The following is a 24,773-nucleotide window of genomic DNA, read 5'->3' on the forward strand; positions in this document are numbered from 1 at the left end:
GAAGGGGAAATGAAATTTAGTCAAGCTATTTTGTTTCTACAGCTCTGGTCACCTGAAGCCACTGGCTTCATCATGCCCTATGACTTCTTCATCTTTCCATTCTCTTCATTCCTCTCCAGAATCAAGAACCACCGGCCTTTGTGACATCATCTCTGTTGCCAAGCAACAGACCTTACTCACCCTATAAGCCTTAGGAGAAGCCCCAGACCAAGGTGCTCCAAGCAGGAAGTTTCGCCTGAGAAGGACATTGAGAAGTAGGTGGGGAAGATGCTGAGGCTTATCATGCAGTCGGCCAAGATTAGCCCACCCCTAAGCCCCCCACCCAGACCCTGCGTGTCCGTGTACTTCAGAGGTAAGAGCCAGGACTCCCAAGAGGCAACATGTGTCCAGTGTAAACTAGACCCATTGGTGCCCTACTATGTAAAAGATGCCGTGTGACCAAAAGGCGAGGTAGACATCATCTGGGTCTTTCAAATTTATCATCCTTATTGCTATGATTTCTCTTAGTAGATGACTTAGTGGATGACTCCTCTGCCTTCATTTTTTCTGGTGAATGGCTACATGTCCAACTCTTTGCAACCCCATGAACTGTAGGCTACCAAGCTCTTCTGTCCATGGAATTCTCCAGGCAAGAATACTGGAGTGGGTTACCATGCCCTCACACACATATTCATTCCTTGGGAAGAATCTCAGATTTACCAATTTAGGGGTTCTTTGCAGGGCTATGGACTGTTCTTTGTTAAAGATGTTTCTGGAGAAGACAAATTGTAGTGGATAAAGACCTTTCAACCCATTAGAGATGTTTTAGGATGTCTCAGGGTACACTGGCTTTACCGTTGGTTGTTACTCAACAGTAACAACGGAACCCTTAAATCCCGGTGCCTTAACACAGCAGAAGTTCACCTCTTGCTTACAACCAAGTCTAACGTTGGTGGTACAGATCAGGCAGCAATCCTGAATGACTCCTCCAAACAGTAGATTGGGGACCAGCTGCTTGTTGCTGGTGGCTGCAGAGTCACCACCAGGCATTGCTCTGCCCGCAGACAGTGAGAGTGGACACTCTCGTGGGAAGCTTCGGGAGCCAATCCAGGCAGAAGTTAAGTATCGCTCCCACACTCCATTGGCCAGGACGAGTTATCCGGCCTCACCCTGGTGCGAGATGACTGGGAACTGTGTACCCAGGAGGAAAATGAACACATAACATTATCTGTCACATGGGGGTGATGTCACTCTTAACAAAAGGTGAGAAATTTAGAAAACTCCAAAGTTACAAAGAATCAGTGCCACATCACATCTGCCAATGTAGACTGTATGTTTTCTTAGAGAGTCTGACCTCTCTTTGCTCACTCGAACCTAGACTTTGAAACATGTCCTATAGCATATGCTGGCCCCTTGGTGTCTTTTCAGATGTCAAGAGGACAACTCGTGAGGTGGAGGGCAATCACCCCGTGTGGAATGAGGTAAAACACATCAGGGCAAGCCCAGATGAGACCATGACAAGCCCAGCATTCAGGCTGGATCCAGACTGACTGTGCTCAGAAGTCTAGGGAGGGGACAGGGGCCTCCTCAGCCTTCCCATGGCTGGAGCATCTTGCCCTGTGAGCAGCCTCTGTGCTGAGAAGGCTGTGTGGGGTCTCAGGGCCACTGCAACCACAGCTGCTCAGAGCTTCCTCCCTCACCCTAGGGAGGGACTCAGCTTGTCCAACCAGCCATCCTGATGTTCCCAGAGACAGGGCTCACTCTGCAGGATCCCCTCTCATCTCCCATCCATCCTCGTCCCACCACCTGATTCCCAAGCCCCTTAACTACTAACAAGCCCCCAGTATAGCAGCTAAGCTCTAGGAGCTCAGGGAGGATGCCCAGTTCCTGGGTGAAGGTAACAAATGCCTCCTCTTAGGAAACTGGACTTGAGGGGGAGTCCTCAGTTCAAGAGAAACCCAGTGCCAGACCTTCACCTGCATCTTTTCTCATTTCCTAGAAGGATGGGAAGGGGGCGGGGTAGAGGGAGGGTACTGACTTCTCCGTGGCTCCCCTAGACGCTCATCTGGCACCTCTGGAACCACCCCCTGCAGAAGGACTCTTTCCTGCAAATCACCCTTCGAGACATGGGTTCAGTGAAGAAGGAAAGGTAAGGCTTCCCCAGAGAGAGGCAGGAGGAGCCTGATTCTCTGACCAAAGCTACAGCAGATGCTGTGTCTCCAGTCTCTAATCCATAACTCACTCAGATGCAAGGACTAGAACCCACTCTAGACAGCTAATACCAAAAAAAAAAAAAAAAAAAACGGTATCAAGACTAGGATTATAGACAGATCAAACAGAATTAGGAAACCGGGGACTCAGGAGCTTTCTGTCTCTTTTGAACACACAGGATCTCAAACCTGTTTCTTTCTGCCCAACACTGGTTTCTCATCACAGCCCCATTCCAGTGCCCTACTGAGACTGAGCTATGGCATCCCAGGTCAAAATTCCTAGGACAGAGAATTTGATTGGCCCAGTTTTGGTCAGATGCCCACCTCCTGGTCCAATCAGCTGTTCCTTAGCACAGGTCCTGTTCCAGAGGAGCGTGGGAGCAGAGCTTCTGGAAAGGGGCTGAGCACAGCATGGCAGAGCCAGTAACTAGGGTGCCCACTGGCAAGGAAGCCCCCAAGCCAGTTCCCAGAGAGTTGCGAGTCCTGCGCCCTCTCGTGGGTGCTCCGCATCACCGCATCCTTCTTCTGTCTGGACAGCACAGCCTCAAGGAGGGAAAAGACATCCCCGGGGTAAAGCTATGCCTGAGACTGAGAAGGACACCTGGCTCAGGCTCTCACACTTGCTCCCTGTCTCCCCAGGTTCATTGGCATGGCCACAGTACTGCTCAAGCCCTTGGTGAAAAAACCAAGAAAGATCCTTTTTGTGAATGACCTAACCCTGCTCAACCATTCCATGATGCCCACAGAGGTGAGTCAGGCCCCAGGGAGGGTGGCTGAAGGAGTGGGGGGCAGCTGATGAAGCTGGGCCATGCACTGCAGCAGTATCTCAGTGTCCCCCCCCAACCAAGAGAACATTTTCTACCCTGGGGGACCCATCACACTTGTCATCATCTCCCCGAATTACATGACGCTCTCCATGTACCGACTCACCTCTACCCTTCATCCACCCATTGAGATCAGTATTCAGCCAATTGTCTGCAGGTGTCAGCAACTGTGCTAGGTCTGGGATACAAACTTGAACGAAGCCCACATGTATTGTCACTCACATGGCAAGCACTCCAGCACATGTGTACTGGGGTCTGTAAAGCTACTTCACTGAGGTCAGGAGGGAAGGAATGATTTCACTTGAGAGAAAATGAAAGGCTTTACAGAGGAGGTGATGAAGACCAACCAGATGAGAATAAGCAAATGCGATTTATTCAGAGCTTGCTATTAATATATAACAAGGGGCTTCCCTGGTGGCTTAGTGGTAAAGAATCTGCCTACAACGGAGGAGACACGGATTCGATCCCCGGGTCAGGAAGATCCCCTAGAGAAAGAAATGGCAATCCGCTCCAGTATTCTTGCCTGGGAAATCCCATGGACAGAGGAGCCTGGTGGGCTATAGTCCATGGGGTCACAGAAGAGTCGCACGACTTCGAGGCTAAACAACAACAACAGATATAACAAGGGAGTCAGCACTTGGATTTGACAGAGACGCAAAGCCAGGCAGAGGAATGAGAAAACTCAATGGTAGAAAAAAGGGAAGACTTCAGGTATGTCCTGATGGGAGGCTGTTGATGTGAGGGGAGCTGTAAGTGGACCAACTAGAAGCTGAGCACCCTATGTGATTGCTTAGGGGTATATATTTGGCTTTCTCCCGTTGGCCCTGAGCTAAAAGTGGGAACAAAATTAAGGGATTCATCGGTTATTAATCAAGTCCTGGCTGTTTGTCGCTAGAGCTGGTGGTCTGACTTTCTATAGGTCCGACTCACAGCAAACTGACTTCCTGGGCTGGTTACTGTAAGTATCAGGTTCGTTTCCTGAGCTGATTGCTACAGAGTGTAGGTCAGAGTTCCACTTTTATAGATTAAAAAAAATTTTTTATGTGGTTTTATTTATTTATTTTTGGCTGTTCTGGGTCTTGGTTGCTGTGCAGGCCTTTTCTCTACTTTTTCTCAACTAGAGAGTAGCAAGGGCTACTGGTTGCAGTGTGAAGGCTGCTCATTGCAATGGCTTCTGTGGTTGCAGAGCACCAACTCTAGGGCACTGGCATTTCAGTAGTTGCTGCTCCCGGGCTCTGGAGCACAGGCTCAATAGCTGTGGCGCACGGGCTTAGTTGCTTCTCGGCATGTGGGATCTTCCTGGACCAGGGGTCAAACCTGTGTCTCCTGCATTGGCAGGAGGATTCTTAACCACTGAGCCACCAGGGAAGCCCTATAGATGGTTTTTAAGGAGAGCCGTGGTGGCTCAGATGGTAAAGAATCCACCTGAAATTCAGGAGACACAAGTTCAGTCCCTGGGTTGGGAAGATCCCCTGGAAGTGGGCATGGCAACCCACTCCAATATTCTTGCCTGGGAAATCCCCATGGACAGAGGAGCCTGGTGGGCTGTAGTCCATGTGGTCGCAAAGAGTCAGACATGATGGAGCGACTAAGCACAGCAGCACATGAGTTTGCCCAATGGATAGGAAAGAAAGACAGCCCCTGGCAGGAATATAAGGTGCTTGTGTGGAGGCTGGAGGGACAAAAGACAGCCTGGCATGTTCAGGAGGGTGGGCTGCCTGCACTGGGGGAGGGGCCGAGAAGGCCTGACTGTGGGAGAGCGGAGATTGGGCAGCGGCCAGAGGCCGGAAGGAAAGGGCCTTGAGGGGTTTACGCAGATACGCTGTGACTTTACTCTGATAGTTTAGGGCACTTAGGGCGTTCAGGGGTCAATTCTGATGATGGCTGAGCAGTGAGGGCGCTTGGAGGCAAGAGGTCAATTGGGTGTTTGCTGGAGTTCCCACAAGGTGTCATGAGATGTTGGGCTAGCATCAGTGGTTCTAGACTGGTCCCAAGTCACCTCTCTCTCCTCCCCACCCTGCGGCATTCTGTTCTGTCACCACCACTGCCGCGCGCCTCCTCTGTTCTTCAGCCCCGTCCGCAGTGACCCATTGCTCTCTCCCCATCAGTTCATGACCTGCCTACACCCCAGACTGCACAGTCCCCCCGGTGGGGCCCTGTGCCGTGGTCAGCATCACTCCACCCAGGATGGCTGGGTGTGAGTCCTGCCAGGATGGACCAGGTTCCAGTGCCATGATCTTGCCGGGGATTGCAGGATCTTACAGCTCCCTGCCTTTGCCTTGCAGTGCACTGTCACCTTACAGGCAGCCCTTATGACCTACAAGGATATCGAGAAGATCGGTATGTACTTCCACGGGGCTGAGCCCTGCACTTCTCCAACTGTAGCAGGATGGGCTCTTGGGGATCTTGGAGACCCAAGCCTTGAGGCCTATAGGATTGTGAGCTCTCCAGACACCTCCCCAGTATGTCTACTTGTCACCGTAGACATAAGACTCAGCCTCCAAGGGGCTGCAGAGAGAGGCAAGGATGACCGTTCCCCAGAGCATGCCCCGCCCATGTACAGTGAGGCCAGGGGTACCGAGGGTAGGTGGGGACCATGGAGGGTTCTGGAAGGGCATGTGCCCTTGCCAGGGCCTCTTGGCTGTGATTTTAGTTAGCACTGGGGACACTGGGGACAGAACGATGAAAGGGGGGACATGCCCCCAAGTATCCTGCTCTCCCCCATGAGAGCCCACCCTGGGCTGTTTCCCCAGGCGATGAAGACCTCCTGGCCATAACAGCTCAAGAGGTGGCCAAGCAGAAGCTGATGTTTCCCAGCGCCACAGTGCACAAGGCTCTGTCCCCAAAGCCTCAGCACTTCCAGGTGAGGCCCTTCACTGAGTCTCAGGAGAGCAGAAGAAGCACAGATCATAGATTCAACTGCAGAGAAGTTTAAAATGTTCAGTGCCTACCAACACAGCATTGTAAATCAACTATTCTCCAACAAACACTGAAAAAGTAAAATAAATTAATACCATTATGGTAAAAAAAAAAAAAAAGCAAACCATAACATGAATGATTATTTTTTAATTTATTGAAACATGTTTTATGTACCAGAATATGGTGTTTCTTGGTAAATATTCTGTGCACACTTAAGAATAATTTGCATTCTGCCACTGCTGGATCAAATAGTCTATAAATGTCCATCAGGTCAAGTTGATTGATTGTTGTTGTTCTTTAGTCTCTAAGTCACGTCCAATTCTTTTGCGACTCCATGGACTGTAGCCCACCAGCCTCCTCTGTCCATGGGATTCTCCAGGCAAGAATCCTGGAGTGGGTTGCCATTTCCTTCTCCAGGGGATCTTCCCGACCCAGGGATGGAACCCAGTCTCCTGCCTTGGCTGGTGGGTTCTTTACCGCTGAGCCACTGGGGAAGCCAAGTTGATAGATGGTGCTATTCTAATGTAATGATGATTTTCTGCCTACCTGTTATATCAATAGAGAGAAGAGTTTTTGCTTCTTTCTCTTTATACCTCTATCAGCTTTTGCTTCATATATTGTGAAGATCTGTCATCAGGGTATAAACAAAAATGCTTATAATCTTTATATGTCCTCGTCATTAACTGGTGCTTTTATCACAATGAAATACACTTCCTTAGCTCTGGTAACAAATAAATAATTAAATAAAAATAAATAAAGTGTTCAGTTCTGTAAAAAGATCACAAGTATAAAAGACAAGATACTGGGACTTCCCCGGTGGTCTAGCGGCTGAGACTCTGCACTCCCTGTGCAGGGGCCCCAGGTTCAATCCCTGGTCGGGGAGCTAGACCCACATGCCGTAACTGAGACTTGGTGCAGTCAAATAAATATTCAAAACAAACAAAACGGAACAACAGCAACTGAGAAATGTTCGACCCTATTCTGTAACAAGTCCCTCCCATTCAGTAAACCCTGTGTCCACCCAAAATGAAAAGGCAAAGAGGAGGTGACAGTTCCCTTAGGAAGAAACAGAGGGAACCAGAGCCTTCTCAGGGCTTTGGGGCCCCTTTCTATCTATGCTTCTTACCAGAACATATTGTTCTTTCAGAGAAGAGTCCCCCTTGACAAATAGGAGCCGGGACCCCCAAAGTCAGTTTCCCCTGGTCTCTCCCCTGCAGGTCCGAGTGCAGGTGTTTGAAGCCCGGCAGCTGATGGGCAACGACATCAAGCCAGTGGTGAAGGTGGTCATCGGAGGCCACCAGCATCACTCACGGATCAAGATGGGGAACAACCCTTTCTTCAATGAGGTGGGTGGCCCATGCCCTTCAGAGCTGAATGGGGTACTTGGGTCAAAGGGGCCGGCCGAGGGCTAGGCATTTCCTGCTGGTGGATGGCAAGCTTGCTCCCCGACTCTGCTGCTTTCATTTGTTTGTCCCACAAAACTGGGCACAGATGGTCAAACACCACGGAGAGCATAGCACGTGGACACATAGGTGATGACGATGGGGCAAGACTGCAGTGGACAGGGATGTGAGGGGACAGAGATCTGGGGAGACAGGAATCTGGGGGGGCAGGGCCTGGGGGATAAAGATCTGGGAGGGCCGCTGATGCAACCAGAAAGCGCAGGCCCCATGTAGAAGTGATAGCAATCTGGCCCCATCACTTCGTGGCAAATAGAAGGGGGAAAAGTGGACGCAGTGACAGACTTTCTTTTCTTGGGCTCCAAAATCACTGCTGATGGTGACTACAGCCATGAAATTAAAAGACACTTGTTCCTTGGAAGAAGAGCTGTGACAAACCTAGACAACTTCAATGTCTCTGTATTAAAAAGCAGAGGCATCACTTTGCTGACAAAGGTTTGCATAGCTGAAAGCTATGTTTTTTCTAGTAGTCAGGTACGGATATGAGAGTTGGACCATAAAGAAAGCTGAGCGCTGAAGAATTGATGCTTTCAAACTATAGCGCTGGAGAAGACTCTCGAGAATCCTTTGGATTGCAAGAGGATCAAACCAGTCAATCCTAAAGGAGATCAGTCCTGAATATTCATTGGAAGGACTGATGCTGAAGCTGAAGCTCCAATACTTTGGCCACCTGATGTGAAGAACTGACTCATTAGAAAAGACCGTGATGCTGGGAAAGATTGAAAGCAGGAGGAGAAGGGGACAGCAGAGGATGAGATGGTAGGATGACATCACCGACTCCATGGATGAGTTTGAGCAAGCTCTGGGAGTTGGTGAGGGACAGGGAAGCCTGGCATGCTGCTGTCCATGGGGTCACAAAGAGTCAGACACGACTGAGCGACTGAACAACAATGCTGACTTTGCCGCCGCTGGGGCCTCCCAACCTGGCATCATGATGGATGCAATAAGAACTCCATAAATAGGCACTGAATTAATTTGTGATTAGACCACCAAAGAAAAGAGAGAAGCACAGTGGGGGCAGGGAACAGAGGGTGGAGAGGACTCAGAAAAGTCTCCTGAAACCTTGAAGGAAGAGTCTACCAAGGGAAGAGGGACAAGATGGAGAAAGATAATTCAGGAAAAAGGAATTGTGTTCTCAGAGACCTGGAAGGAAGAAACAGTAGGGCTGGTTGGCAAAACTAGACATGGGTGGAGCTGGGATGGGGGGCTGGCTGTAGGTAAGCCTGCAAAACGTGCTGGGGCCTCATCTTGGATGGGACTTGAGAGCCATGGAGGGACTCAAGCAGCAGAGTGACAGGGCCAGGTCTGCTCTGGGGGGAGGAGGTTCTGGCTGCACCAGGGAGTGGGGGTGTGGTGGACAGACAGGGCGATCTAGGGAGAGGTGGACACTTTCATCTCCGTCCCAGGGCAGTTTGATGGGCTCTGAGCTGCTCCCAGGCCCTCCAGGGATCCCCTACACCACGCTTTTCTGGATAAAAAATCCTTTAGAACCTGGCGGGTCTCTGCTTCTGCAAGCAGAACACGTGGGTGGTAAGGAGCTGAAGGTCACCGGAATGGGCAAACGAAGGCAGAAGTCTCTTAGTTGGAGGCTTCAGGCTTGCTCAGTCCCTGGGGGATGTGATGGAGACACGTTTCCTACTCCCATCCCCACCCCCTCCCATTCTCTCTACTTCAGATCTTCTTTCAGAATTTTTATGAGGCTCCTATGAAGTTCTTCGATGAGATTATCTTAATCCAGGTGAGGAGCCAGGCAAGACGGGTTCACTTTTCTTGTCCCACCTCAATTCTGAAAAGTTCTTCACTCCCCTCCAGCCCCATCTGTAGAGAAAGTCACATCGGATGGTCTTTCTGACCCCAAGGCAGCATCTCTGCCACCTTCTTCACCCTAGCAGCCAGACGCCCGCCCGATCCATCCATCCATCCATCCATCCATTTATTCGTTCATTCAATGAATGTTATGAAATGCCAACTGATAGGCCCTGAGCTTAGCTCCAAGGTGAACAAAGCAACCCTTTCCCTTGTACCAGGATTTTCATGCCACCAAAGGACCCCTCAAACGTCCCTTCCAAATGAGACGTTCCATTCTCCGACCCCAGGGAGCCCAGTAACAATGAGGAACTTGTATTTATCAAATGCCTCCTATGTGTCCAGCATGGGGCTAGTGAGAGTAAGGCTTCTCCCTTGAAGAGTTCTTAGGAAACAGCCAAGACAGGATGCAGAGGAGAAAGCTGAGAGCAAGTTTGCTTTGTGGAGACCAACGGAATTGACCTCTCGGATCAAATTCCTCATCCTGAAAGTGGGACTAAAAATCTGAGCTTCTCAGGGCTCCTCTGAGAATTAAATGAGAAACACTACTTGGAAGTGTCAGTCATTAGGAAGTTGAGTCAGTCCTGGAGAGCCCAGATGTACCCTGCCGATTCCTCCCATGTGGGGTTTGGGAAATCGGGGTTGTAAATAACAAATCTTTCTGGGAACTCCCTGCAGGTGATGAATTCCTCAGTGATGAGATTCAACGCAGAGATCGGGAGATTCCAAGTGAGCACTGGATGGAGGAGGAGGTTTGGTGAAATAGTTACAGAGACCCACCCAGGGCTACTTGCCCCAGGCTAGGGAAAAGGACTTGGATTTTCATTCAGGAAGATCCAGTTGTTGATCCACCTACCCACTGGGTGATTTAGACAAGTTATTCGGAGCCTCTACTTGCTCATCTGTAAAATGGGGATAGTAACATACTCAACCCACAGGATTTTTGTGAGGATTAAAGTATGTAACATTTATGAGAGTGCTGGGTTCCACCTTGATTCCCCCACACTTTGAATATTTATGGACACAGCTCACATCTCTGTCTCCAAAAAATGGAAACAGAGGATCCAAAAGGTCAACCAGTTGTTGGAAAACCTGGAGAAAGACTGCCCCTGAGGACAGAGTGAAAAGATTTGCTTTGGGAAAGATCCAGGTTGAGAAATGAGGAACGTTCACTCAATCATGAAGGGCTAACCAAAAGGTAGGGTTGCCAGATTAAATCCAGGAGGCCCTGGAAATTTTTAATCTTAAACAACAGGTACTTTTTAAATGTAAGTATGTCCCCAATATTTCATGGCTCTTCATGAAATATTGCTGGGGACCTACGTTTACCAAAAAAAAAGTCGTTATTTATCTGTAATCCTAATTTAAACTGGCATCTGTATTTTTATTTGCTAAATCTGGCAACTCTTGGGAAAGGGCCCTACCCTTGGGAAAGGCAAATTTAGGACAAGTCAAAGGAAGGTTTCTTTCTCACAACTTGTAATAAGCATGTGAGTTTTCATAACCTGCCCCTCCCCCAACTAACTCTCAAAGATGCAGCACAGGCCTAGGAATTAAGAGATTCTAGAATGGTTGGGGATCTCTGAGTTGGGCAGATCTCCTGGAGTAGAAAATGGCAACCCACTCCAGTACTCTTGCCTGGAGAATCCCATGAACAACAGAGCCTGGTGGGCTACAGCCCATGGGGTTGCAAAAAGTCTGACATGACTGATTTAAAATTGATGGCCCGAAACTGCAATTGCTTTGTACCAACCTAAATATTTTGAATCCAATCTCAGACATATCATTTTACTTTAAAATATTTCATTACCTATTTCAAAAACATACAGACTTTATTAAGCATAATTAAATATAATGACAACATCTAAACACCTTTCTAATTCCTGGCTAGCACTAAATATCTAGTCAGTGTTCAAATATCCCTAATTGTCTCATGAATTCCTTCTACAGTTTATTCAAATCAGGATCCAAACCAAGTGCACATATTGCAGTTGATCAAAATGTATTTTTAGGTGTATTTTATTCAGTTGGTCCTGCACCCTAATTTTCTTTGCATTTCTTTTTCTTTTTTTACTATTTATTCAGCTGCCTTAGGTCTCAGTTTGGCACTCAGGATGTTCATTGTGTCATGCAAGCACTTTCAGAGTAGCTTGCAGACTCTAGTCATGATATGAGGGCTCAGTAATTGTGGCTCACGGGCTTGGTTACCCCACAGCACATGAGATCTTAGTTCCCCCACGAGGGATTGAACCTGTGTTCCCTGTATGGTAAGGTGGATTCTTAAGCACTGGACCACTCGGGAAGTCTGGTCGTTTATTTTTTGAAGCAACTGGATAGTTTGTTCTGCAGAGTTTTCCCTCAGTCTGGATTTTGCTGACTGTACCTCCAGCGGCTCACATCTCAGGATCCTCCGCCCAGGTATTTGCTATCTAGAGGCTGGATCAGACTTAGGTCAATTATTTGGCAAGATGACATCACCTACAGGCACAGAATGACTGCCGGTCTCTTTTTTTTGTTGTTAACAGCTATTGATGATCACTGCCTAGATCTATTGCCCATTAGAGGTGAATACGTTTTGTTTTGGTTTGTTTTCTTCCAGCTTTATTGAGATATAATTGACATACAATGATATATAAACATTTTAAATGTATAATTTGATACATTTTCAAATATGTATTTGAAACCATTATCACAATCAAGATGATGAGCATAGCGACTTCCCTGGTGGTCCAGTGGTTAAGACTCTGCACTTCCACTGCAGGGAACACAGGTTCGATCCCTAGTCGGAGAGCTAGGATTCCACATGCTTCAAAAAACCAAAACCAAAACTGAAGCAGTGTTGTTACAAATTCAATAAAGACCTTAAAAATGGTCCACATCAAAACAAGCAAACAGAACATCTATCTCCCAGGGAAAGAGGAAAACCCATAGTCTGTTGGCCAGCTCCTCAACCATCCTCTTCCCCAGGATGGGATAAACACTTTCCTCCACAGGCGTAGGGAAGGACAAGGCTGTGTTTGTCAGCGTGCTGGTGGTGGTCAGGGTCCTTTCAACCCAAACCTCCTTACTTACTAGTTGTAAGACTTTGGGCTCTTGGCTCAAACTCAACATTTGCCCCTGTAGAGTGGAGATTACAGTGGGTCAACTTCCAGGTTGCTGTAAAGATGAAAGGAGCCAGGGCGGGACAAGTTCATGAAAGCCGACTCATTGGAAAAGACTCTGATGCTGGGAAAGACTGAGGGCAAGAGGAGAAGGGGCGGCAGAGGATGAGATGGTTAGATAGCTTCACTGCGTCAATGGACATGAGTTTGAGCAAACTTCGGGAGATAGTGAAGGACCCAGAAGCCCGGCGTGCTGCAGTTCATGGGGTGACAAACAGTCAGACACGACTTAGCAATGCGACAACAACAAAGTACATGAATTGTCATCAAGCTGGTTGGTTGTTACAAATATTGGCTGGAGACCCTAACTAGTCCTTTCTCTACTCCTGTGTTTTCAGACAGATATTGGGTTCATCTACAACTGTCCAGGTAGGTAACCATTGGTGGAAATGTGAGTGTCTTCTGAGAAAAAGCAGTCAGGTGCTGAAATCATCTCAAAATTCCTGTGTACTCAACATGGGGGACGGGGAGAGGGTGTGAGTTATTTTCTGTACTTGACAACATTTGACTGTACTTCATGGCTTTTGCTTAATGATACTGTACTTTATGGTTTCCCCAATGGTTCATCGGGTAAAGAATCCGCCTGCCAGTGCAGGAGATGCAGGTTTGATCCCTGGGTTGGGAAGATTCCCTGGAGTAGGAAATGGCTTCCCACTCCAGTATTCTTGCCTGGAAAATCACATGGACAGAGGAGCCTGGCGGGCTACAGTCCATGGCATTGCAAAGAGTCAGACACGACTGAATGACTAAGCACAAAGAAGTGAGTCCCATTTCCCTCTGCCCCTGGGTGGAAACCAGAATATATGAGACACTTTTCCACACAGCTGCCCCCACTACAGAAGCAAAGACTGGTTCCAGGGGAGATGGGGGGACCTGGAGGCTGGTCTCCCACGGGCCCTCTGCCTCTCCAGGTCACACACTCCTGAGGAAATGGCTTGGCCTCTGCCAGCCAAACGAACGCAACAGTGGTGTGAGAGGCTACCTGAAAGTCACCATCTGTGCCCTCGGTGTGGGAGACCAGGCACCGGTGAGGCTGCCCCCCACGCCTCAGGAGCACTTGTTAGCCTGGCTGCTTCCGTGGGTGACCACCCCCAACCCCCAAGCAGCCACCGCTCTTCACAGGCTTTCCCTGATCACTGTGTCGCTTCCAGGCTGCCCATCCCCACCCCAACCAACCAGCCGAATCTGGTGGCCTGTGACCTCCTTGTGACTCTCTCCAGGTCGACCAAAAACTGATCTATAGGGTTGACGACACGGACACCCGGATCTTCAAGTCGTCGGTGGTGCCCATCAGCATAGCCTACCTTCAGTTCTTCATCTACTGCGCCGAGGACCTCCACCTCAGTCAGTCGGGGCAGGGGCGGGAGTAGCCCTGAGCTTCCCTACCGGGGACCACCTTGGTTTCTCATAGGGCTCCCCAGTTCCATTTTGACCTTAAGACTTGGGGTGGGGGGAGGGGGAGGCTGAAACCCACCGAGAATGGTTTTATGAAGGTGCCTTTAAAATGGGCCACGCGCCCCTGACCTGTCCTTAATGCCCATAGTCAAGGTTCCTTGTGCCAGCCCCCACCCCGGTTGTGTGCCAGGACACACAGTGGCACAGGGGAACAGAGTGAAAGTGGGAGGGGTCTGCCCAGGGGGCATAAAACCAAATTATGACGGAGGGTCTTCATTAGGAGGTCCTGTCTCTACTCCATCTCCTCCTCCTGAAAAAATAATGCTGCCACAGAAATCTTTTAACTTCTTATTCTTAGAGAAACACTACTCTGTGAGTCCTATGTTGGAGGTGGAACTAATTGGGGAAAAGGTAAGCATAAAAACGGTCTGAAGCTTAGAGACATTGGCACCTAGAAAAAAATAGCATGGAGGAAAGGACTGGGTCGGAGGCCAGGACCCCAGGAGTCATATCCCATTTATGAGTGATGAGACTCCATGGGACCAGGGAGGGTCTCTGTGAAGGTGGAGGCCGTGGCTTAGTCGGCCCGTTTCCCAGAGCTGTGCCTAGTGCCTTGAGGGGAGAAGATGCCCACCGAAAACCAAACATCGAAATGCAGAGATGAGTGGACCAGTGAATGAGACAAGTCCGCAAGTGCACACCGCTGAAACTGTCACTGAGCCCTTGAACCTCAGTCTCTGCATCTAGACATGGAGGTTCTGGGCGAGAGTAACGTTCCCTGAAGCTCTCTGAGCACATGCTGATGGATGTCATGGGCAAAAAAAAAAAAGGACCCTGTGTTCCAACTTGGGGAATTCTGGGCTGAAATTAAGTAGATTTGTCTCAAGATTCATCGAGCATCATTTCTACCATATCTTACCTATTAGAAGAAGTCATGAAATCTAGCCAGACAAATGGGGAGGGAGATAGTGTCCACCTTTTGAAGGCGAGCATACCAAAGAGCGTGTGGACATATTTTAAGAGCACCACACTGAGTACTTATTTCCCAGTGAGTGGTTTGGTACTCTGGAAGTAGGTGAGATACTGTTGGGTGGGAGAGGCACACGTATTTTCAGAAATGTTAATATTTCTATATTTTTCTTAGAGTGTATGAAAAAGTTTAACCAGTCCAATTAACCCTTGATTTTACCAACATGATTGCTTGGAATAAGGCTAGGGTTAAAAATAAAGTCAAGTGATACTTTGAAAAGGAGTATGCCATCAGAATCATTGTTGCTGACTATTTGTTGGGATTTTAGAATTTCTCTAACAAAAGTAACATGTTTGCACTCATGTAATAGAGTTAGTAACCCTCTATTTCAGAGAAGGCAATGGCACCCCACTTCAGTACTCTTGCCTGGAAAATCCCATGGATGGAAGAGCCTGGTAGGCTGCTGTCCATGGGGTCGTGAAGAGTTGGACACGACTGAGCGACTTCACTTTGACTTTTCACTTTCATGCATTGGAGAAGGAAATGGCAACCCACTCCAGTGTTCTTGCCTGGAGAATCCCAGGGACAGGGGAGCCTGGTGGGCTTCCATCTATGGGGTCGCACAGAGTCGGACACGACTGAAGCGACTTAGCAGCAGCAGCAACCCTCTATTTAAAAGTTAAATCAATTGAAAGCTGATTTGAGGGAAAATATGAAGGAGTCTGGATCTAGATAGCTACTCAAAGGACTGAAGTTGTAGCTGATAAGAAGTTGTCAAAGTGTCTTTGGACCAGGGACTCCCATGACCAGCTCTGTGCTGCAGACAGGGTCCACCCGTAGGCTGGACCAGAAGGCCTGGGAGGTGAGGCCAGTGGAGGGAGGCTGGACTGATATTTCTTTGGGATATTCCCAGCTCAAGACACATGTGCAGACCCAAACCGAGAGCCCGATATGGAACCAGATCCTGACCTTCCGGATTCAGGTATTGCTTTTTCATCACGCTTTCTCTTCCTCACCCCCCACAAACAGAAGGGGTCTTTGTAAGGGGCGTGTGATGGAAGTTAGGGGTGGGAGGGGGCAGGGGGTTCTGCTTTATAGGGAGCATGAGGAAGCCCGGGACATATTACAGTGAACTTTACTTGAAGTGAATGGGGGGAGTTCCCTGGTGGTCCAGTGGTAAGGACTCCACACTTTCACTGCTGATGGTCTGGGTTCGATCCCTCATCAGGGAATGAAGATCCTGCAAGTGCAAGCTGTGCTGTGAAGCCAAAAAAAAAGGGAAACCAATAAATGACCTAGATGATTTCAACTAGTGATCAAGTTCAGGTTAGAAAAAAAGTGAAATGAATGGGCCCTAAGACTAAACTTTCCAGAAAGCTTAAACATGCCCTTTCACTTAAAAAAAAAACACTTTCAAGACCCATTTTAAATTGTACTATGCATTTTCTTATCTTCTAAGCAAAGTGCCCTGATTATAGTTGTATCTCTTTGTTGACGGCTTTAGAGGCGCTGCAAGAGCATAGTTATGTACTGGGCTATGTGCAGCGTGGGGCTGTTTGTGACTATATTGAATGGTGTCAACAGGGTGGGGCTTTTAGTCTGATTTCTACAGCTTTCCAGTCCTTCTCAGTCACCTGTCAGCAGTGTGCATGCCAGTTTTCTCCAAGCCCTGTGAGAGCTTTGACTGACTTTTGACTCCCTGCCAGGCTTGTAAAAACTGTGTGTAAAATAAGAGTCAGCAATCTGAGAGAGGACTTGAGCACTCTCGTGTGACGGTGTAGAACTTTGTGTGGCACTCGTTTGGCTGCCCAGAGAGCGTTTCACTGTCCTTTAACCTTACATTGGAAAAGACCCTGATGCTGGGAAGGATTGCAGGCAGGAGGAGAGAGGGTGGCAGAGGGAACCTGGTGTGCTGCAGTCCATGGGGTTGCAAAGAGTTGGACACCACTTAGCAACTTGACACCACCACCACCACCAACATATCTTACATTTGTGTGATGTGAAATTAGCAAAGGAGATCCCCTCTTTCTTTCTGTGGACCCTTCTCCCTGCTTCTCCCAGAAACGTCTCCATCTACTCTGTGAGTCAGCATTTTTAACTGTTTGTCTTCATCCCTACCTTCTTGGGTGATTTTCTAGACTCTTAAAGAAGGACCTAGTCCTTTCCGCGCCCTTGCTCTCTCCCCCTGTGCTGGCTGTGATGAGGCTCAGGACAGGAATCCTCGGATGCTCTGTGGATGCTCAGGCCTTGGATGTCCTTGCTCATGTTCAGCTTCCTCCAGGCTTGGAAAACAGTGGAGGAGGGGCAGGCCCCCCCATCCCTGAAAAAGGCCTTCCATGTTTGAAGATGTCCAAACATCCCCAGACTCTTACCCATTTCCTGTAGATGCAGTCTCTCTCTAGAGCTGGGGCTGTTTGGGGGGCGGCCTGACTGTTGCAGGCAGTTCAGTCACTAAGTTATGTCCAACTCTTTGCAGCCCCATAGACTGTAGCCCACCAGGCTCCTCTCTCCATGGGTTCTCCAGGCAAGAATACTGGAGTGGGCTGCCATGCCCCTCCTCCAGGGGATCTTCCTGACCCAGAGATTGAACCTGGTCTCCTGCATTGCAGCCAGTCTCCTGCATGGCAGGTGAATTCTTTACCAACTGGACCACCAGAGAAGCCCTTCTGCCTGTCGCCAACCTTCTGGACCTCCCTGTGAAGTGGCAGGATGACCACTTGCACAGTCAGTGGCGTCTGAGATCAGCTGGTCAGGGCCCGAGCAAGGCAGGCTGCAGGGGGCACTGCTGACAATGGTCTGTGCCAGTTAGCAGTTCAGGGGCCCCCAGACAGGAGGGGAATCAAAACAAAGAACTGGGAAAGGGGAAGAGAATTCTCAAAGATGGATGAAAATATGGTTCCACCAATTTGTAGGGTTTGGTGCTTTGGAAGACCTGGGTGCCCAAGGGCCCCCCTCTCTCCACTTCCAGTGTCCTTCCTTAAGCAGGGTGATCTCATGGCTTACTAAACAGCTGCTCGGTGGGAAAGCCCTTTCTTTTTATATGTATTTTAATATATTTATTTATTTGTCCACACTGGGTCTTCGTTGTGGCATGTGGGCTCTAGTACCCTGACCAGGGGTTGAACCCGGGCCCCCTGCATTGGGAGCACAGAGTCATAGCCACTGGACCACCAGGGAAGTCCATGGAAAGTCCTTTATTTCCCCTGCTCCCCTGACCCTCAGCCGCTACGGCAAGGGGCAGAGGACAAGGGGAGTGGAGAACAGCCAACCCCAACCATGCCCATGAACAGGGGATGTGTGAGGATGGAGGGCCCACCAGGCTCAGCTAGTGGAGCTGAAATCAACCATGTGTCAGAAGCTTGGGTTCCATCCTGGTTCTGTCCCTCTCTGGGCCTCAGTCCCCCTCAGTCAAGAAGGATGGTCACACCTCGCTGGGTTATGGCAGAGTGGGCAGGGCTCTGCATGGTGCACAGGAACTTCAGGACCTTGGCCTCTCTGTGCCTCTGTGTTCCTGTCTGAAAATGGGAATGATTACAGCTCCTGGCTTCTGGAGTTGTTGGGGGTAGGGGTAAGGGTCACTGAGGTGATCCACATAGACTTTCAGGGCAGTCTGGGGACAATGGAAACCCTCCCCAGAGTGGCAGCTATTGTTACTCTCTGAAGAGACAGATATCCTGCTGTTTAGAGATGAACTGCCAGGGAATTCTGTGCTGGTCCATCAGCTGGGACTCTGTGCTCTCACTGCTTCGGGCCCTGGGTTCAATCCCTGGTTGGGGAACTAAGATCTGACAAGCCACCCTGAGTGGCCAAAAAACTTTTTTTTTAATTTAAATAGTAAATAAAGGTTAACTGCTAAATGTGAGGAAGTCTTTTGAGGCCTGCAACATCCCCGTGAGAGGCTTGGTAAACCTGCCTCCAGACTGAAGGGCCATGTAAGGACTGCAGTCATGGACTCCACGGTTGGGTAGACCCACATCTCTCGGTTCCTGGAGCTGATGCAATGAGGGACCATTTTTAAGAATGGGAATATAAAATGATCATGGGACATAGTCTGAGGCCTTCCCCAGGCCCTGGCAAAGGGCCTACACAGTGGAGAGCCCCCAGCTAAAGGTCCATAAGCCTCAGTGGTCCCTCTGGGCTCACTGGTAACAGAGCCAAACCTTGACCCAGACTCAGGACTTCCCAACTGCTCCCAGTCTCAGCAAAGACCAGGCCATCTGGGCAGGCACCCACTGCCCCTCTCACTTGCCCTTTGCAGCTTCCCTGCCTCTCCAGCTACATCAAGTTCAGAGTCTTGGACTGGTGAGCAATTGGGTGGAGGCTGGAAGACATACCAGGGAGGAGGAAATCAGAACCGGGCTGGGGACTCTACCTGCAGGGTGTGTTTCTCTCCAGCCCCAGGAACAGGTGCAATGATGAGATCGGGACGGTCAGCCTGTCCCTCAACCAGATCTCGTCCACTGGAGCTGAAATAGAAGGCAAGCAAGCCCCCTGTGCCCTGCCTCCTGCACCTCTCCCACCCGAGCCTGCCCTCTCTCACCCCTTTCCCCTTGCAGGAATGTACTCTGGCTTCCTACCCTGCTTTGGCCCCAGCTTCTTGACTCTCCGTGGGGGTAAAAAGGCCCCTTTCAGGATGAAGGAAGAAGACCCTGTAAGCTTCTTATGTCAGCTCTAGGGAATAGTGGAGGTGAAATCAACCATGTGTCAGGCACCAGGGCCTGGGAGATGCCTGGGGAGGCCCAGGCCCTGGTTTCTGTCCATGACACTCCAGTAGAGGACTCGAAGCCTGTATACAAAGGGCCACAGAAGCCCGAGGCATGTGCTGTGACCCAAGAAAGGAGCAGATGGAGTGCTCTGGGCATTCACTAAGGAAGGGGCATTGAGACGAGACCTCAGGTAAGAGATTGGGCAGGGGGAAAGGTCATGGCAGCAAAAGAAACAGCACAGGTAAATGTGGAAGAGCACTGGGTTATTCAACACTGGTGATAAGGGGGGTGGGATGGATTGGGATTTTGAGATTGATGTATATACATTGCCATGTATGAGATAGGTAACTAATGAGACCCTACTATATAGGACAGGGAACTCTACCCAATGCTTTGTGGTGACCTAAATGGAGAGGAAATCCAAAAAAGGGGGGATATATAGTTTGCCTACAGCATAAACTAACACAATATTGTAAAGCAACCATCCTCCAGTAAAAATTTAAAAAAGAGAGAGAGAGAGGATGGCAGTAAACACCAGAAAGCCAATGGGCAAAAGAAGAGAATGGGGCTGGGAAGGCCTCTGAGTGAGGAAGAGCCTCAGAAACCAAGACCTCAATGCCTTTAGGAGCCTCTCCCACACTCACTCCATCTCTCATCTCTGCTGCTCTTTCCTGGGCCTCATTGGTTTCTACCACAGTCTGGCCTCCCTGATGGGAACAGGGCCATGGTAGCCTCTAATTGGGAAGGCCAAGGAAGCATTCTAATTGGCCTTCCTAGGTCATGTGTGCTCCCCTTGGACCAATCACTGTTGCCAAGGGGGCAGGGCTTGTCCTGACTGGCCAGCCTGGGATAATTTAATAGTTACCACAGTCCCTTCCAAGCAGAAAGGGTTTACAGGACCAGGGCAATTTTGGTGGGCCTGGAGATAGAATGAATGAAGAGGAAGAGGAGGCCTCAGGTGTGGAAGAGGGCTCAGGGCCCAGTGGTTTCCAGGCATGGCCAGGACTGGAGTTTCTGGAATTCCTCCCTGGGACGGTGATCAGCCCAAGGCAGAAAGTTACAGAACAACTCTGTCTTTGCTACAGAGGTTTCAGGAAAGACTTTTCCTGCTTTTTTCTCTCATTCCTTTTCCTACTGTTTTCCTTCCTATTACCATAGAATATTCCCAACACTGTCAAGGATGGTTTAGCTTATCGAGGCCGGGTCTTCCTGGAGTTAATCACCCACATCAAATCCCGTCAAGAAGCTAAGATGAAGGATCTCTCCCTAGATGTGATCAGCGTAGAGGTAACCACAGGAGACAGGTAACCCAGGAAGAGAGACCCCTTCTGCCTGTCTCTAGTCTCCTCTGGGTCCCATCTCTGACATTGCAAGAAGCCCTGGGTCAGGAGTGGAATGCTCTTTTTGAATGTATGGGATGTTTCCTCAATCCAGCTGAGTCTTTTTTAAATGAATTTTTTGATGTGGACCATTTTTAAAGTGTTTATTGAATTTGTATAATATTACTTCTGTTTTACATTTTGATGTGTTGGCCACAAGGCATGTGGGATCTTAGCTCCCGCTCAGGGGTTGAACCCACACCCCCTGCATGGAAAGGGGAGGTCTTAACCACTGGACCACCAGGGAATTCCCTCCACCTGAGTCTTTACTAAGCCCCAGTGGGGGCTTCCTGCTGTGCCAAATCCCAGGAGGTCAATGGACCCAGTAAAGACAAGGTTTAGATTTAACAGACATGCAATCTAGTTAAGGAGAAATGATGTTCTAAGGAGTCTGCATTTCTTTCTGAAGGCCAAGGAGGACCACTGAGGCAGGAAGGGACAGGAGGAGCCATGTCAGAAATAGATTTGTTGTTGTTCAGTCGCTAAGTTGTATCTGACTCTTTGTGACCCCAAGGACTGCAGCATGCCAGGCTTCCCTGTCCATCACTATCTTCTGGAGTTTGCTCAGACTCATGTCCATTGAATCGGTGATGCCACCCAACCATCTCATCCTCTGTCACCCCCTTCTCCTCCTGCCCTCAGTCTTTCCCAGCATCAGAGTCTTTTCCAATGAGCTGGCTCTTCCCATCAGGTGGCCAAAGTACTGGAGCTTCAGCTTCAGCATCAGTCCTTTCAAGGAATATTCAGGATTGATTTCCTTTAGAATTGGCTGGTAGTCCTTGTAGTTCAAGAGACTCTCGAGAGTCTTCTCCAACACCACATTTCAAAAGCATCAGTTCTTTGGAGCTCAACCTTGTTTATGGTCCAACTCTCACATCTGTACATGACTACTGGAAAAACCATAGCTTTAAATGAAAGTAAAATTGGGCCACTCACTTACTCAAGAGACATGGGGACACAGTCACAGGGGAGGAGAGCTGGAGAGGAGAGAGCAGAGACCCTTTGGAAACAATGGTCAAAGTCACTGACCAACAGGAAAAAGAAGTGAGGCCAACGCCCATCTTCTGCCTCAGGTGGGGAGGTGGGGTCAGACATGGGCTCCCTGAAGGGAGAGCAGGTCTAGGGAGATGATTGTGGACTTAAAGAAATATTCACAACCTAAAAGTGGAGAGTTATATTTTATTCAGTGGAATTTTTAGGACTTCAGGCCCTGGAGGCAGCATCTCAACCCTGAGAGAACTGCTCTGAGGAGGCAAGAGGGGAGCCAGGTCATGTAGAAGTATTGCAACAAAGAGCAGGTAGTCTGAACATCAAAAGATCATTGTTAAAGGAAAACCAGACATCTCAAGTTAAGGAATTTAGGTATTTTCTATGTACGGGAAGATGCAAGAGTCTGGCGTCATTCCTTTGATATGCACCTCACCTGTCTGGGGCCGGTATCCGTGTTTTCACATCCTGAGTTTCCTCAGGGTTCACCATGGGGAATGGCTGCAGTCTGATGGCTGCTAGATGGCAGATCTAGCAGAACTAGCAGATCTAGCAGAACTCCTTCCTGAGTTCCCTCAGGGCTCACCAGCTCACCGTCAGGGGTGGCAATTGCTAATGACTGTGATGTGTTTTGTTTACCAGTATGGCAGGAAATATTCCATTTATCATGATGAATCCCATCTTTGACCCGTGCTTGTGAGACACCCACGGGGACCAGTCCCTAAGCCTGCTAGATAGAGACATTTGTCATCAGCACACCAGGATCTACCCAAGATTATGGAGGAATTGCCCTGGGAATGTAGATGGAACGAAAGGAGAAGGGACCTGAGGTTGGATCCCATTGAGAATCACAGCCTATGAGATTGCAGGGAGAAGGAGGGGGGTTGCAGGGAGATGGAGAAGGAGCTGGCAAAGGGGAACACTGGGGCAGCCTCTGGAGGGGAGAGTTGCAGAAAGGAGAGAGCAGAACAGTCTGAATGTGGCAGACAGAAAAGCTGAGGACCCAAAAGTGTGTGCTGGTAATGAGGAAGGCACCAGTAGCCTTGGGTCAGGAGAGAAGCCGAAGGCGGGAGGGAGAAGTTATTTATGGTGCATAGAGGCAAGTCTAGAGAAAGTTGGCTGCAGGGACTTCCCTGGCAGTCCAGTGGTTAGGGCTCCATGCTTCCACTGCAGGAGGCATGGTTCGATTTCTGGTCCTGATCGGGGAACTAAAATCTTGCGTGCCATGCAGCACCACCAAAAAAATAAAACTTGGCTGCAAAGTTAAAGGAGACAAGATCAGGTCCTAGATAAATAGGGGCTCAGAGGAGAGAGGGAGGGTTATTTATTAAGGCAGGAGAGATTTGAGTTAGTGAACAGAATGGGAGAATGCAAAATAGGGCAGTGGTTGGCAACAGAAATGAGAGAGGGGCTCATGTGACAGACAGAGGACCTGAGAAGATGGGCTCATGGTGGTGGGATGGGGCTTGAGAAAAGCCAAGAGCAGATGTGCACGTGTATGCACCCTCTACCACACAGTCCCGCCCACACTCAGTCTCATCCAAGGGAGGTGTTTAGACCAGAAGAAGAGGGGTGGGGCAGGCCAATTCAGAGCCTAGACGGACCAGGAGAAGACCTTCCTGCCTGGCTTCAGGAAGAGAAGACCAGGGCTGGCTGGGTGGAGGGGCCAGGTGATAGAAGTCGTGGGAGGAACTTCCCTTGATCAGCCACTTGAGTTGGAGTCAAGGCTGAATTTTGAGAGAGGGCAGGAGTTCAGGGATGGCCTGGCTCACACTGAATGAAAGAAACTGGGCACCTCATGCTTGCCTCCCTGCCTGTCTCTATAGCTTTGTTCATCCCTTGACTCATGCTGGGGATGTTGGGTTATTGTTTTAGAAGCACCAGAACCGACAGAAGTATGGGCTGTGCGTCATCTTCCTTTCCTGCACCATGATGCCTGACTTTAAGGACCTGATCCAATTTGAAGTCAGCATTGGTCACTATGGAAACAAGATGGACCTGAGTTACAAGCCTCTTGTCTCAACCACACAGTACAGCCCAGCGATATACGATGGTAAGAGTCAGATCCAATTGAAGGGTAGAGAGAAACCACTGCGTGTCCGGCTCTGGGTTGGCCCTTTTAAGGTTTTCAGCCCAAGGGACACTCACAGACATTGTTAACCCACATTAGATGTGAGGAAAGTGAGCTTCGGGGAGGTAAAGTCACCTGTCAAACACTGCACAGCTAGTAGGTGGTGAATCCATGACAAGAGCTGGGTTTTGACTTCCAGCCCTTCTCTACCATGCTTTCCACACCACAGCTTCTCAATCCCATCTTCTCTCCTACTACTCTGAACCACCCTCATCCAGCCATGCATGGATCAGTTGTATGGTGTGTGAATTGTATTTCCCCCAAAAGAGCTGCCCACCTTCTATCTATCCATGAATCCACTTATCCATGCATTCATCCATTCAACTACCAACCATCCACTGTCCCGAATACCCAACCAACCACCCATCCGCCCACCCATCTTTTCATCTAATATATGCTCACTGGACTTTTATTGGGCACTATAAGGTTCCCAAAGTGTGGTCCCTGGACCAGCAGCATCACCTGGGAACTGATAGAAATGCACATTCTTGGCCTCACCCCAGATCTACAGAATCTGAAAACAGAACAGCAATCTGGGTTTCAACAAGTTGTCCAGGTAAGGGGCGGCATGCTAAAGTTTGAGGACCATGGCTCTAGACACTATCTCATCTTTGTCAGCTTCACCCTCTTATCATGCGAGAGCTTTTCTGTGCATCCCACTTGTCTGCCTGTTTTTTTAATAACAGCTATTTTGGGGGAAATACAATTCACACACCATACAATTAATCCACGCAAAGTATACAGTTCAACAGTTTTTAGTATTCACAGAATTGCGCTATGATCACTGTGATTAGTTTTACAACATTTTTATCAGTCCAAAAAAGAAACCCTGTACCCAATAGCAGT

The 24,773-nt window shown here is 49.1% G+C and overlaps 1 protein-coding gene across 1 annotated transcript in view; it reads left to right on the forward strand.

Moving 5' to 3' along the window:
• Positions 1–267: 267 nt before the first annotated feature.
• Positions 268–24,773, forward strand: part of FER1L5 (fer-1 like family member 5) — a 54,473-nt gene continuing 29,967 nt past the window's right edge. The window contains exons 1-19 of the mRNA XM_027554371.1: positions 268–352; positions 1,408–1,460; positions 2,037–2,128; positions 2,829–2,937; positions 5,299–5,353; positions 5,767–5,876; positions 7,150–7,278; positions 9,068–9,130; positions 9,877–9,927; positions 12,698–12,728; positions 13,271–13,386; positions 13,580–13,703; positions 14,113–14,165; positions 15,638–15,706; positions 18,983–19,026; positions 19,120–19,202; positions 19,281–19,375; positions 20,589–20,717; positions 23,672–23,849. Coding sequence (XP_027410172.1) covers positions 268–352; positions 1,408–1,460; positions 2,037–2,128; positions 2,829–2,937; positions 5,299–5,353; positions 5,767–5,876; positions 7,150–7,278; positions 9,068–9,130; positions 9,877–9,927; positions 12,698–12,728; positions 13,271–13,386; positions 13,580–13,703; positions 14,113–14,165; positions 15,638–15,706; positions 18,983–19,026; positions 19,120–19,202; positions 19,281–19,375; positions 20,589–20,717; positions 23,672–23,849 — 1,669 coding nt within the window. The remainder of the gene's footprint in view (positions 353–1,407; positions 1,461–2,036; positions 2,129–2,828; positions 2,938–5,298; positions 5,354–5,766; positions 5,877–7,149; positions 7,279–9,067; positions 9,131–9,876; positions 9,928–12,697; positions 12,729–13,270; positions 13,387–13,579; positions 13,704–14,112; positions 14,166–15,637; positions 15,707–18,982; positions 19,027–19,119; positions 19,203–19,280; positions 19,376–20,588; positions 20,718–23,671; positions 23,850–24,773) is intronic.

This window comes from Bos indicus x Bos taurus, chromosome 11, assembly GCF_003369695.1.
Source record: "Bos indicus x Bos taurus breed Angus x Brahman F1 hybrid chromosome 11, Bos_hybrid_MaternalHap_v2.0, whole genome shotgun sequence".
Lineage (NCBI taxonomy): Eukaryota > Metazoa > Chordata > Mammalia > Artiodactyla > Bovidae > Bos > Bos indicus x Bos taurus.